Genomic DNA, 16,273 nt, shown 5'->3' with positions numbered 1-16,273 from the left:
ACGTGTCGGACCCTTTGACTCCCGCTCAAGGGACTCACGCTAAAATGGCGCCAAGTACATCAAAGACGCCCATAGCGATTACTTTGCAGGACATGGCGGCAATCATGGATAATACCCTGTCAGCGGTATTAGCCAGACTGCCTGAATTGAGAGGAAAGCGCGATAGCTCTGGGGTTAGACGTAATACAGAGCACGCAGATGTTTTAAGGCCCATGTCTGATACTGCGTCACAATATGCAGAAGCTGAGGAAGAGCTTCAGTCTGTGGGTGACGTCTCTGACTCGGGGAAACCTGATTCAGATATGTCTACTTTTAAATTTAAGCTTGAGAACCTCCGGGTGTTGCTTGGAGAGGTTTTAGCTGCTCTGAATGACTGTGACACAATTGCAGTGCCAGAGAAATTGTGTAGACTGGATAAATACTACGCGGTGCCGGTGTGTACTGACGTTTTTCCAATACCTAAAAGGTTTACAGAAATTATTACTAAGGAGTGGGACAGACCCGGTGTGCCGTTTCCCCCCCCTCCTATTTTTAGAAAAATGTTTCCAATAGACGCCACCACACGGGACTTATGGCAGACGGTCCCTAAGGTGGAGGGAGCAGTTTCTACTTTAGCAAAGCGTACCACTATCCCTGTCGAGGACAGTTGTGCTTTTTCAGATCCAATGGATAAAAATTTAGAAGGTTACCTTAAGAAAATGTTTATTCAACAAGGTTTTATCCTGCAGCCCCTTGCATGCATTGCTCCTGTCACTGCTGCTGCGGCGTTGTGGTTTGAGTCTCTGGAAGAGGCCTTTCAGACAGCTACTCCATTGACTGAAATACTTGACAAGTTTGGAAAACTTAAGCTAACTAATTCTTTTGTTTCTGATGCCATTGTTCATTTGACTAAACTAACGGCTAAGAATTCTGGATTCGCCATCCAGGCGCGTAGGGCGCTATGGCTTAAATCTTGGTCAGCTGACGTGACTTCAAAGTCTAAATTACTTAACATTCCCTTCAAGGGGCAGACCCTATTCGGGCCTGGTTTGAAGGAAATTATTGCTGACATTACTGGAGGTAAGGGTCATACCCTTCCTCAGGACAGGGCCAAATCAAGGGCCAAACAGTCTAATTTTTGTGCCTTTCGAAACTTCAAGGCAGGTGCAGCATCAACTTCCTCTGCTACAAAACAAGAGGGAACTTTTGCGCAATCCAAGCCGGCCTGGAAATCTAACCAGGCCTGGAGCAAAGGCAAGCAGGCCAGAAAGCCTGCTGCTGCCTCTAAGACAGCATGAAGGAACAGCCCCCTATCCAGCAATGGATCTAGTAGGGGGCAGACTTTCTCTCTTCTGGACTTCAAATCTTCCCCCCCACAAGAGAGATTTCAACTTTTGAGATTATCTGTAAACCAGATAAAGAAAGAGGCATTCCTACGCTGTGTGCAAGACCTCCTAGTTATGGGAGTGATCCATCCAGTTCCGCGGACGGAACAAGGACAGGGTTTTTATTCGAATCTGTTTGTGGTTCCCAAAAAAGAGGGAACCTTCAGACCAATTTTGGATCTAAAGATCTTAAACAAATTCCTCAGAGTTCCATCTTTCAAAATGGAAACTATTCGGACCATCCTACCCATGATCCAAGAAGGTCAGTACATGACCACAGTGGACTTAAAGGATGCCTACCTTCACATACCGATTCACAAAGATCATCATCGGTTTCTAGGGTTTGCCTTTCTAGACAGGCATTACCAATTTGTAGCTCTTCCCTTCGGGTTGGCTACAGCCCCAAGAATCTTTACAAAGGTTCTGGGCTCACTTCTGGCGGTTCTAAGACCGCGAGGCATAGCGGTGGCTCCGTATCTAGACGACATCCTGATACAGGCGTCAAGCTTTCAAGTTGCCAAGTCTCATACAGAGATAGTTCTGGCATTTCTGAGGTCGCATGGATGGAAAGTTCTATATCCCCACTCACAAGAGTATCCTTCTTCTTAGGGACTCTTATAGATTCTGTAGAAATGAAAATTTACCTGACGGAGTCCAGGTTATCAAAACTTCTAAATGCTTGCCGTGTTCTTCACTCCATTCCGCGCCCTTCGGTAGCTTAGTGTATGGAGGTAAACGGCTTAATGGTAGCGGCAATGGACATAGTGCCATTTGCTAGCCTTCATCTCAGACCGCTGCAATTATGCATGCTGAGTCAGTGGAATGGGGATTACACAGATTTGTCCCCTCTGCTAAATCTGGATCAAGAGACCAGAGATTCTCTTCTCTGGTGGTTGTCTTGGGTACACCTGTCCAAGGGTATGACCTTTCGCAGGCCAGATTGGACAATTGTAACAACAGATGCCAGCCTTCTAGGTTGGGGTGCAGTCTGGAATTCCCTGAAGGCACAGGGATCGTGGACTCTGGAGGAGAAACTCCTTCCAATAAATATTCTGGATTTAAGAGCGATATTCAATGCTCTTCTGGCTTGGCCTCAGTTAGCAACACTGAGGTTCCTCAGATTTCAGTCGGACAACATCACGACTGTGGCTTACATCAACCATCAAGGGGGAACCAGGAGTTCCCTAGCGATGTTAGAAGTCTCAAAGATTATTCGCTGGGCAGAGTCTCACTCTTGCCACCTGTCAGCGATCCACATCCCAGGCGTAGAGAACTGGGAGGCGGATTTTCTAAGTCGTCAGACTTTTCATCCGGGAGAGTGGGAACTCCATCCAGAGGTATTTGCTCAACTGGTCCATCGTTGGGGCAAACCAGAACTGGATCTAATGGCGTCTCGCCAGAACTCCAAGCTTCCTTGTTACAGATCCAGGTCCAGGGACCCGGGAGCAACACTGATAGATGCTCTAGCAGCTCCTTGGTTCTTCAACCTGGCCTATGTGTTTCCACCGTTTCCTCTGCTCCCTCGACTGATTGCCAAAATCAAACAGGAGAGAGCATCAGTGATTCTGATAGCGCCTGCGTGGCCACGCAGGACCTGGTATGCAGACCTAGTGGACATGTCATCTCTTCCATCATGGACTCTGCCTCTGAGGTTCTTTAAAAGGACAGATCTCTGCTCTGTCTATTCTTTTGCACAAGCGTCTGGCAGAAGTTCCAGACGTCCAGGCATTTTGTCAGGCTTTGGTTAGGATTAAGCCTGTGTTTAAAACTGTTGCTCCCCCGTGGAGCTTAAACTTGGTTCTTAAAGTTCTTCAGGGAGTTCCGTTTGAACCCCTTCATTCCATTGATATTAAACTTTTATCTTGGAAAGTTCTGTTTTTGATGGCTATTTCCTCGGCTCGAAGAGTCTCTGAGTTATCTGCCTTACATTGTGATTCTCCTTATCTGATTTTTCATTCAGACAAGGTAGTTCTGCGTACCAAACCTGGGTTTTTACCTAAGGTGGTTTTTAACAGGAATATCAATCAAGAGATTGTTGTTCCATCATTGTGTCCTAATCCTTCTTCAAAGAAGGAACGTCTTTTGCATAATCTGGACGTAGTCCGTGCCTTGAAGTTTTACTTACAGGCTACTAAAGATTTTCGTCAAACATCTACCCTGTTTGTCGTTTACTCTGGACAGAGGAGAGGTCAAAAAGCTTCGGCAACCTCTCTCTCCATTTGGCTTCGGAGCATAATACGCTTAGCCTATGAGACTGCTGGACAGCAGCCCCCTGAAAGGATTACAGCTCATTCTACTAGAGCTGTGGCTTCCACCTGGGCCTTTAAAAATGAGGCCTCTGTTGAACAGATTTGCAAGGCTGCGACTTGGTCTTCGCTTCACACCTTTTCAAAATTTTACAAATTTGACACTTTTGCTTCTTCGGAGGCTGTTTTTGGGAGAAAGGTTCTACAGGCAGTGGTTCCTTCCGTTTAAGTTCCTGCCTTGTCCCTCCCATCATCCGTGTACTTTAGCTTTGGTATTGGTATCCCACAAGTAATGGATGTTCCGTGGACTGGATACACTTAACAAGAGAAAACATAATTTATGCTTACCTGATAAATTTATTTCTCTTGTAGTGTATCCAGTCCACGGCCCGCCCTGTCCTTTTAAGGCAGGTCTAAATTTTAATTAAACTACAGTCACCACTGCACCCTATGGTTTCTCCTTTCACGTCTTGTTTCGGTCGAATGACTGGATATGGCAGTGAGGGGAGGAGCTATATAGCAGCTCTGCTGTGGGTGATCCTCTTGCAACTTCCTGTTGGGAAGGAGAATATCCCACAAGTAATGGATGATCCGTGGACTGGATACACTACAAGAGAAATAAATTTATCAGGTAAGCATAAATTATGTTTTTCTAACACACCATTCATTTGAGTTTGGCGTGTGATTCACATTGGTGTATCCCCGATTGGAAAATGAGGATTTGAAGAGTACATCCGCCCAGACGCAGGAGAAATCTCTGAGCCACCCCTGATACGGGATCAGTATCCAGTGAGCTGACTACTGTGATTGTTAGCCTGCTTGTTTGCACTTTTACTAGTGCCATCTTAATTAATGAGCCGCCCCTTTCTTTTCTTTATTACTCATAGACTCCACAGCTTAGGTATTAGTTTCCAGGAGTAATGGATCATGGACTCTCACCACCTGTATGGAAAAAACACCATAATTGTTAGGCATTATTTTATGATCGGGGGTATCACTTGACACTTAACAGTATTCTACACCTTCACCTAGAACTGAATGGGACACCTGGCGAGATATCTCAGTGAACAGGAATCAGACATGCAGCAAGTAAAGTCTAATCACTGTTCTGTTTATTATAAGGCATGACATACTTTTATAGACAATTGTTACAGTATATGGGGTTAAACAATGACGTGTTCATAGACCATTTTACACAGCATAAGTTAGAACAAAGAAGAATACTAAAAATATAGAAAAAAGGGGTTATACTGAGAAACAAACAGTTTTAGATAACGTTGTATCCGGGCGCATCATCAAGACATAGCAAGGCCAATCTTGAGATACTTTTGTTGCATATGAAACTAAAATTCTAAACTCAGCATATTTTTCACAGCACAATAAACCATATTATAATGAAATATAATGAACTCATCTTAAAATGGTATGCTTACACAAAATTGTGTCAGTGTGGTTAAATATATATTCTTACATTCCATCCTTTTATTCTAACAGAATAACATAGAATACAATTTAAACAACTATATAAAAGGCACAGAAAATTAGTATATCTATTAATAACAATGGAAGCCTAATACTACTGTATAACATGAATCTTACTGCTATAATAGTTAACTATAATAAAACGCTGAATAGGCCAATAGAGCACAATATGTCACTGCACATGAGTATGGTCTCTCAAATGTCTACCTCCCAGTATCCCCAAACTACTGGTCTATCTACACAAAGACCCAACCAGCCCCCTATCTACCCCCAAACAACACTGCATCTTTATTTCTCAACCTGCATAGCTAGCATCCCCAAATAACATTGACAGTTCCCTGCTCTGTACACTCTCCACAGTGAAGCTTAACATGGGAAAAGCACAAGTATCTCTGGATGGCCTCTGATCCCTTTAAGAACAGTCTTTGTCCTTTTAGAGCTTCACCTCCCTCAGACACTCTGCTTCAATACCATAGTCTATTTGCAATTGGGGTACCTTGCACATGAGAAAGTGTCCATCTGCAGATACATGCTGAAAGTACAATGGTTTGTTCATGGGGTAGACAAGGGAAACAGTTGGATCCCCATAGCAACAGACACTCGAATCATAAGGAGTCTAAGAAAGAAACAAAACAGCACAAGATGTGCACGCACCCTGATACAATCGCAGTTACGTCTAACAAAACTTCTTCACTTTTTTGTAAGCATCACAATTTCCTTTAATAGCTTAACTTATCCTATGTCATTTAACATTTTAAAAACATTGTGGATATATAATACAAGCTAAATACATTTATTATACTTTACAGAGAATAACTCAGAGCTACTCTATACAATTTAAATGATACTATAAACATTAATACTAAGCAAGTAAAAACTACTAGACTTCATTAAGAGGCTGTATGGCTAAGGCCTGCCCTGCAACAAAAATGAAAAGTAAAACAGTCAATAAAAACATTTTCTTTAAAATTAATTTCTTCACACTTTCTCTTTGGACTACTAAAAAAAATAACAACCTAGTTTTGCTTTATTCTGCAAAGCTACTATATGTAATGTTTATAATTCTCCAAATATGATCTTAGTAGACTCAGCTGTCTCATCTGATATAAACATTACTAATTTACTAATTATTTTATGCAATCTAAATTCTCTTGCACTCCTGCATGAAGAAAGAATACAGTCATAACATTAAAACTACACAATCTCTTTAAAAGGTAAATGCATCTTTATGGTAAGATAATTCCTTTTGCTGACAAACACCTGGAATTACAAAACTCAAATAGCAGAAACCATACCAGTTAATAAAGGGAAAAATGCATATGCTTTCATAACACAGATCCAATAAGAGCTATTGTTAAGTAGAAAATAGACCATCAATATCATAATTTTCCTACTAACAAAACTCATTTCTTTGTCTAATTGATATAAATTTCTAGCTGACGCATGTCCTCAATCTTTTTATTCTGAGTAGTTTGATTATACATTAAGGAATGATTACAATTGTAAATTCCTACAAAACTTCCTATTCTCATACCCTTCTCCATTGTAAGACACATATATCTCTTATTCGCTTAAATATTAAGAGGTGGTATAGAAATATTGGGAAACCTGTGTTCCACAATGGTGAAGGGTCTAGAATATTCTGAGATATTGCAGCAATGTTTAAACTATAAAGGTGCAAACATACTCTCTATACTCAATGGTCCATACAATAGGTTACAATACTACAAGGTTTAGAGTTACTATAAACTACAATGTGTACTACTACAAATAAAGCATACTTTTCAGCAGACAAAGCTATATGAATTACAAGAGATTACAAAACAAGCAATACAAATAAACAAGTTAAAACAATACTTCCCTAATTTAGCTGTGTATGACTCTGTAACACATACTCAACTCCAACAGTCAAGGCACAATCCAGAGAAGGATAGTCTTTATGTTCTGAAGACACACATCATAGGGAACAGTCATAGATTACCCATAGTCCAGTTCTGGAGCTGGTACCAGCTTGCAATGCAAAGAATGGATCCAAAAGATACTTCAGCAACTTTTACTGCAGTATGGTGGTTAAACAAACTTGACAAAGGGTCTTTTTTTATTATGTTTACCTGATCAATTCGTTTCTTTTATGGTGGTGAAAGTCCATGATACCCCTTGCTATGTTTTCAAGTTTTTTTTTTTCCCTGCTCCTTTTATTCCTTTTTCTTACATCACTATGCTTGGCTATACGTTAGGCAGAAGTATGTGTGAGGCGGGAGGGGTTTTAGAGGGCACTTGGGGTTTTTGAATCTTTGCCTCCTTCTTGTAGTAGAGAAAAGTAATTCCCAGGAGTAATGTATAGTGGACTCTCACCACCATGAAAGAAATTACTTTATCAGGTAATCATAAATTACATCTTTATTTCGGGTTAGCGCACTTGAGAAAATGCAACAGGGTTTGCGTGTAATTCCCCCCCCCCCTACACACACACACTAATGCGGTCGCGATATACCATTTTTTTGCTTGTGTTGGGTCAGCACTTCTGCAAAAACATTTTACTTTCAACTTGTAAAATGCGCAAGAAGCCTCCGTCTAGCAGAATTAACGCACAAGCTCAAACTACTGCTCCACACGTATTCTACCCCACAGTGTATACTAATGCATGCTATTGCACGTTTTGCTTTAAATCCTGCATAAGTTTTATTACATAATGGTAGCATAATTTAATGAATGTGGGCATCAACCGGAGGATTCTCATTTATGGAGATTTGGTCAGTAAATCTCATTTAGAAGATTTTAAACTTTAAGAAAGTGGATTATGAGGACAGAAAAAAAAACAAAGAAAAGGAGAAAAAATAAGGGGGGTGAAAAACATTGCGGATCAATATAGTAATTTGTAGATTTGCTGAGCAAAAGCATGTCTGCCAGACAGTATAAAACAGAAAACGGATTGATACTTTTCACACCTTACGAGCCATGAACAGGAAAAAAATGGTTTCACCTCCACATTTTTTTGTGATGGGCACTAAGATTTATTTGAAATGTAAATGAATGAATACTATGGTTATAAAGAGAACCATATGCGTATCTGGGGGATGGGACAGTCTGGCCCTCCATTTGCCTCTCCCCAAATATGATCACCCCCTCATTATAGTGATGGTTTTCCACTTCTGTATGTGTATATATTTCATTAATACAAATTTGGCAGTGTCCACCCTCTGGAGTGAACATTCACTGACTAATGTTATTTTTGCTGTTCATTTTACCCAAAGTACCTCTTTACAAATGACTACTTTGTCCTCCTTTTTATATTAACTGTTGTCAGTTTACATTTGACATATCTAATGTAGAGTATTACTGCTGATGCTAATTGTTCTGTGCATCTGAAACAAAATTTATGACAGCAACTTGTCAGCAGGTGACATATTTCTGCCATGAAATACTGTGCATCATGTTTTACTTAATGATTAACTGCTTTTTCTCTTGGTTATTTATTATTTGGTTAGTTTATAACTTGTTAGGACTTACTGCATTTTCTTTCAGAAACAGAGAAAAGGAAAGTAGTTGCTACATCTACCAAGATCCCATCTGCCGAAAGAACTAAAATAAAAGGGAAAACTTGTGGACAATGTGAAATGAAGACTGCTTTGCTGGTAGGCAATCAAGTCTGTTTTATAGTGAGTTTTAAATAGTTATTTGCATTTTAAGCTATAGCTAGACATAATAAAGATATGGTTTTGGCAAGAAATATTTATATGTATATATATATATATATATATATATATATATTTTTTTTTATTTTTTTTTTATTTTTTTTATTTTTTTTTTATTTGTTGTGCCCTATTTTTTTATAATCTAAAACTATAATCTATTGTGGTAAATGTGTTTGAATACAGATTTTTAGAGGGTGGGGTTATATGATTTCACATCACTTCTTTCATTTTTAAATTATGTTTTGTTTTTTGTGTGCTTTGACTTGAAGGATATTTAAAATTTTAGGAATTTTCCAAAGAGGCAAGGTTTAAACTCCATATATAATGATAGTTCTTGCACTATGCTTTTTTGTCTTAACCCCTTCACTACCAAGACTTTCAGAGAAAAAATTTGCAAAAATGCTAAAAAGTCTCTGGTATTTTGGGCATCACTCCATTTAAGCAGAGATAGAGCCTTGTGTTTTCTTTTTTATTAACCTGTTAAATTTTGATATATTTTATGCCTCCATTTCACTGCCAAATGCGATCAAATAACAAAAATAAAACACTTTAATTTTTTCACAAACTTTAGGTTTCTCACTGAAATTATGTCTTTTCCTTTGCTTTTTGGTAGGTAGAAGGCTGCTATTTGCAGCTGTGCACCACACTTCTATTATTCCTGGCAGTGAAGGTGTTAATAAGGTAGATTGTAAGGTTAGTTTTAGCTTTAGTACAGAGATTACCCTCCCACCTGACACTTCCCACCCCTGATCCCTCCCAAACAGCTCTCTTCCCTCCCTCACCCCCTAATGGTCACCCCCATCTTAGATACCGGCAGACAGTCTGCCTGTATGAACATTTAAGGCATTTTTTATTATTAAATATATTATTTTTCTGCAGTGTAGGATCCCCGCTTACCCTCCAATCTCCCTGACCCCCCCTCCCCCCTCTAACTAGTGCTCTCCATCTCTCTACATTATTTAAACAAAAAAATATATATAAAATATTATATTAAAAACATTTTATAGATACTGGCAGACAGCTGCCAGTACCTATAAAATGATTTTTTTTTTTAAATATATTTTGTCAATTACATGAAAGAAAGAAAAGTCCATGAGCTAGTGTCGTATGGGATATACAATCCTACCAGGAGGGGCAAAGTTTCCCAAACCTCAAAATGCCTATAAATACACCCCTCACCACACCCACAATTCAGTGTTAAATTCCATTGCGCTTAAGTAAACGTGTTTACTTTCAACTTGCAAAACGTGCGCAGTTGAATGTGTCTGCAATTTTGCTGTATTGCGCATGCAATACATTTAGCGTGCCACTTGTAATCTAGCCCTATAAGTGGTATCTATTTCTTGCAAATCAAAGTTTCTATCAAATTTCTCCATAACCTTGGCAACGGAAGTGGGATGTTGCCTTACACAAAAAAAAATATAATTAAAAATAAAGAGGGAGGGAAGGGGCACAAGGCTACAAAGAAATGGTGGGATGGGGGACCCTAACTAATGATCGCGGGGGGGAGGGGGGACAACTACACTACAGAAAATGATTTAAAAATAAAAAAAACATAATTTATGTAAGAACTTACCTGATAAATTAATTTCTTTCATATTGGCAAGAGTCCATGAGCTAGTGACGTATGGGATATACAATCCTACCAGGAGTGACAAAGTTTCCCAAACCTCAAAATGCCTATAAATACACCCCTCACCACACCCACAATTCAGTTTTACAAACTTTGCGTCCTTTGGAGGTGGTGAAGTAAGTTTGTGCTTGATTTCTATGATTTCTTCTATGATAAGCGCTTCTAAGCATTTTGAAGCCCAATTCCTCTGAGTACAGTGTTTGTCAGAGGGATGTGAAGGGAATATCGCCTATTGGTTTTATGGTTTTCCTCATGGGAAATCTTTTCAAAGGTTCTTTGTTATCGGTCGTAGGGATTCATCTCCTACCTCCCTTTTCAGATTGACGATATACTCTTATATACTATTACCTCTACTGACTTTTTCAGTACTGGTTTGACTATCTGCTATATGTGGATGGGTGCCTTTCGGTAAGTATGTTTTTCTTATTTAAGACACTCTCAGCTATGGTTTGGCGCTTTATGTATTAATATAAAGTTTTAAATATATGTATTTTACTTATATTTTCCATGAGTCAGGTCTATGTATATTATTTCCTTTTACAGACTGTCTGTTTCATTTTGGGAAGCATGTTTAGGAAGTTATTTGTCTTACCTGGGGTATAGTCCTTTTTTCAAATTGACTGTTTTTTCTTTTAATTTTGCGCGCAAAATGCTATTATTGCGTCATTCTTGGCACGAGAATTTTTTTGGCTCGAAGGTACGTCTTTGATGACACAAGTTCGTCATTTCCGTCATCTTAGTTGACGCCAGGTTTCCTTGCACAAGGTTGCGTCTGTTATGAAACGAGTTGCATCATTTCCGGATGTTGTTGGAGCCAAAAAAATGTTCAACTTCATTTTGCGTTGTGCGTCATACTTGCCGCCAAAAAATTGTTTATTTTTCACCCCACTTCCTATTTGCCTCTTGCCTTCTATATGCTCAGAGGGCTATGCTGTTTGCATTTTTTCCCATTCCTGAAACTGCCATATAAAGAAATTGTAAATTTTGCTTTAATGTTGTTTTTTCTTTTACATTTTGCAAGATGTCTCAATCTGATCTGGTCTCAGAAGCAACTGTTGGAACCCTGCTGCATGATCACAGTTCTACCAAAGCTAAGTGTATCTGTTGTAAGTTATCTGAGATTATATCTCCAGCTGTAGTATGTAACAGTTGTCATGATAAGCTTTTGCATGCAGAAAACGTTTCCATCAGTACTAGTACAGTTTATGTTGATCCTTCAACATCTAATGTACATGATATTCCTGTTAATATGAAAAATGATATTGCTGATGCGATACAGAAGGCTTTGTCTGCTATTCCGCCTTCAAATAAACATAAAAGGTCTTTTAAAACTTCTCATAAAATTGATGAAATTTCTAATGACCGACAACATACTGAAATATCCTCCTCTGATGAGGATCTCTCTGATTCAGAATATCCTACCTCAGACATTGACACTGACAAATCTACTTATCTTTTCAAGATTGAGTATATTCGTTCCTTGTTAAAAGAAGTGTTGGTTACTTTGGATATTGTGGAGTCTAGTCCTCTTGATATCAAAACTAGTAAACGTTTTTCCAGTTCCTGATGCTATTTCTGATGTGATTGCTAAGGAATGGATTAAGCCTGGTACTAATTTCATTCCTTCTTCTAGGTTTAAAAAGTTGTACCCTTTGCCAGCGGCTAGATTAGAGTTTTGGGAAAAAGTCCCCAAAGTTGATGGGGCTATTTCTACTCTTGCCAAACGTACTACTATTCCTATGGAAGACAGTACTTCTTTTAAAGATCCTTTAGATAGGAAACTTGAATATTATCTAAGGAAAGCTTATTTATATTCTGGCTATCTTCTCAGGCCTGCCATTGCTATGGCTGATGTTGCGGCTTCATCAACCTTTTGGTTGGATAGCTTAGCGCAACAGGAAACGGATCCTAATTTGTCTAGCATTGTTTGTTTGCTTCAACATGCTAATCATTTTATCTGTGATGCTATTTTTGATATCATCAAAATTGATGTTAAAGCTATCGCCTAGATTACGAGTTTTTGTTGGTAAGGCTGTGCGGGGCTAACAAGCCTTTTTTTCTTACCGCTCACTTAGCCAACGCTGGTATTACAGGTTTTCTTCAAGCCGGCGTTAGCCTCACGAAAGTGAGCGTTGAGCAAAATTTAGCTCCACATCTCAATGTAATACCAGCATTGTTTATGGTAGCGGTAAGCTGGCAAAACGTGCTTGTGCATGATTTTCCCATAGGAAACAATGGGGCTGAGTTGGCTGAAAAAAATCCTAACACCTGCAAAAAAGCAGCGTTCAGCTCCTAACGCAGCTCCATTGTTTCCTATGGGGAAATGAAATTTATGTCTGCACCTAACACCCTAACATGAACTCCGAGTCTAAACACCCCTAATCTTACACTTATTAACCTCTAATCTGCCGCCCCCGCTATCGCTGACACCTACATTATAATTATTAACCCCTAATCTGCCGCTCCGGACACCGCCGCCACCTACATTATACTTATGAACCCCTAATCTACTGCCCCAACATCGCCGACACCTACATTATAGTTATTAATCCCTAATCTGCCCCCCCAACGTCGCCGCAACTATATTAAATTAATTAACCCCTAATCTGCCACCGCCAACGTCGCCGCCACTATAATAAATTTATTACCCCCTATCACCCCCTAACTTTAAATATAATTTAAATACATCTAAATACATTTACTACAATTAAAAATTATTCCTATTTAAAATTAAATACTTACCTATAAAATAAACCCTAAGCTAGCTACAAAATAACTAATAGTTACATTGTAGCTAGCTTAGGATTTATATTTATTTTACAGGCAACTTTGTATTTATTTTAACTAGGTACAATAGTTATTAAATAGTTATTAACTATTTAATAACTACCTAGCTAAAATAAGTACAAAAGTACCTGTAAAATAAACCCTAACCTAAATTACAATTACACCTAACACTACACTATAATTAAAGGGTCACTGTAAGTTCTTTTTTAGTATGGCTACTATAAATTAACTCTACAAAATAAAAACTTTTTCAATATGATTATATTTAATTATATTTACCGTTTCTTAGTAATCCGTTTTCTAATCCTTTAATTTTTCCAAACCCACTCCATTCGTATACTTAGCTGCTTGCCAATCCGTGTACATAACCCAGGTTTCAAAATGTCGGCAAATTTTGTTTGTGCGCATGCGCAAGTTTGTGCGACGTCATCGAAAACGTCACTCGCTCAAACACTGCCTGTATCAGACTAGACCCGCTCTATTGAACGCACATCACTCGATTGATCTGCGCTTTGACAGAGGTCAGTCTTGTAGGATAAGGCTTATATAATCTTATAATATAACTTATAACTTATATAACTTAAGCTTATAATAAACCGGCGACACATGTAAGAGCAGATAGTGTTTGTTTGGGGTATAGAAAGTCTGGCTAACTGATTACATTGATTTTTTTACCTAATGCGCAAGCGTCGCTTGTAATTGGTCTGTGGGTAAAGTCGGCTTCAATAGTTCTTATTGCGCATGCGCATTAGATCGCCATTGAAGCGCCTGCGTATTAGGGAAGATTTATTTGATAATGATATGCGTTAAAATGTTATTTCATTGGTTTAATTATGTTAGACACGCAGTGCCAAAAATAGTGGGAGTGATTAGGTGACGTCATCGGCAAATATATTTTGTACATTTTATACCGTTATGAAGCTTCGTTTTGGCAATAATGCAGGTCAGTTAGTATGAAATAATGTTGTTTAATTAAAATATAATATTTTATTGAATGAAAAAGAACAACAGAAAGTAATCCTTTAAACTAATTACCTAAACTACCTACAATTAATTACAATTAAATTAAATAAACTAACTTACGAAAAAAACAAACACTAAATTACAGAAAATAAAAAAGAATTACATTTTTTTTAAACTAATTACACCTAATCTAATCCCCCTAATAAAATAAAAAAGCCCCCCAAAATAATAAAATTCCCTACAATATACTAAATTACAAATAACCCTTAAAAGGGCCTTTTGCGCGGCATTGCCCCAAAGTAATCAGCTCTTTTACCTGTAAAAAAAAAAATACAATACCCCCCAACATTAAAACCGACCACCCACACACCCAACCCTACTCTAAAACCCACCCAATCCCCCCTTAAAAAAACCTAACACTACCCCCTTGAAGATCACCCTACCTTAAGCCATCTTCACCCAGCCGAGGCACAAGTGGACGTCCAGAGGGTCCGAAGTCTTCATCCTATCCGGCCAGAAGAGGACATCCAGACCGGCAGAAGGCTTCATCCAGGCGGCATCTTCTATCTTCATCCTTCCGGAGCGGAGCGGGTCCATCTTCAAGACATCCGACGCGGAGCATCCTCTTCATCCGACGGCCGATGACTGATTGACTGGTCCTTTAAGTGACGTCATCCAAGATGGCGTCCCTTGAATTCCGATTGGCTGATAGAATCCTATCAGCCAATCGGCATTAAGCAATCAGCTAATAGGATTGACCTCACATTCTATTGGCTGATTGGAACAGCCAATAGAATGCAAGCTCAATCCTATTGGCCGATTGGATCAGCCAATTAATGTGAACTTCAATCCTATTGGCTGATTGTAATAAATCTAAGCCTTTTAAGAAACCAAAGCCAGCCCCCAAGTTTGCATGAAGGTGCAGCCCTCGATCCAATTCAGCTGGTGGGGGCAGATTGAAATTATTCCAAAACATTTGGGCAGATTCTGTTCAAAATCAGTGGATTCAAGTATTGTCTATCGAGGGTATCGAATAGGTTTCAAAGGAAGATCTCCTGTGAGAAGATTCTTTCTCTCTCACAGTCCAGAAAATCCGATGAAGGCTCAGGCTTTTCTGAAGTGTATTTAAGATCTAGAGCTTTCAGGGGTAATAATACCAGTTCCATTTTAGGAACAAGGTCTGGGGGTTTATTCAAATCTATTAATTGTCCCAAAGAAAGAAAATTAATTCAGGCCAGTTCTGGATCTGAAGTTTTTGAATTGTTTTGTAAGAGTCCCAACTTTCAAGATGGTGACTATATGAGGACTATTTTTCCTGTTGTTCAGCAAGGTCATTATACGTCCATGATAGACTTACAGGATGCATATCTTCGCATTCCGATTCATCCAGACCACTATCGGTTTCTGAGATTCTCTTTTCTAGACAGGCATTACCAATTTGTCGCTCTTCCATTTGGCCTAGCAACAGCTCCAAGGATCTTTTCGAGGTTCTCGGTGCCCTTCTATCTGTAATCAGAGAACAGAGTATTGCGGTGTTTCCTTATTTGGACGATATCTTGGTACTAGCTCAGTCTTTACATTTAGCCAAATCTCATATGAATTAACTACTGTTGTTTCTTCAAAGACATGGTTGGAGGATCAATTTACCAAAGAGTTTCTTGATTCCTCAGACAAGGGTCACCTTTTTAGGTTTCCAGATAGATTCAGTGTCCATGACTCTGTTTTTAACAGACAAGAGACAAATGAAATTGGTTTCAGCTTGTCGAAACCTTCAGTCTCAATCATTCCCTTCAGTGGCTATGTGCATGGAAGTTTTAGGTCTCATGACTGCAGCATCGGACGCTATCCCCTTTGCTCGTTTTCACATGAGACCTCTACAGCTTTGTATGCTGAATCAATGGTGCAGGGATTATACTCAGATATCACAATTGATATACTTAAATCCCAACATTGAACTCTCTCTGACTTGGTGGTTAGACCATCATCGTTTAATTCAGGGGGCCTCTTTTGTTCATCCTACCTGGACTGTGATCACAACAGATGCAATTCTTTCAGGTTGGGGAGCTGTCTGGGGATCTCTGACAGCACAAGGGGTTTGGAAAC

General features: G+C 39.1%; 1 protein-coding gene across 1 annotated transcript in view; it reads left to right on the top strand.

The window, feature by feature from the left end:
* ZBBX (zinc finger B-box domain containing) overlaps nucleotides 1-16,273 on the top strand; it is a 508,142-nt gene that overhangs the window by 48,736 nt on the left and 443,133 nt on the right. The window contains exon 4 of the mRNA XM_053711814.1: nucleotides 8,618-8,727. Within this exon, the coding sequence (XP_053567789.1) occupies nucleotides 8,618-8,727 (110 nt within the window). The remainder of the gene's footprint in view (nucleotides 1-8,617; nucleotides 8,728-16,273) is intronic.

This window comes from Bombina bombina, chromosome 4 (assembly GCF_027579735.1).
Source record: "Bombina bombina isolate aBomBom1 chromosome 4, aBomBom1.pri, whole genome shotgun sequence".
Lineage (NCBI taxonomy): Eukaryota > Metazoa > Chordata > Amphibia > Anura > Bombinatoridae > Bombina > Bombina bombina.
This window is presented reverse-complemented; position numbering and strand designations above follow the sequence as displayed.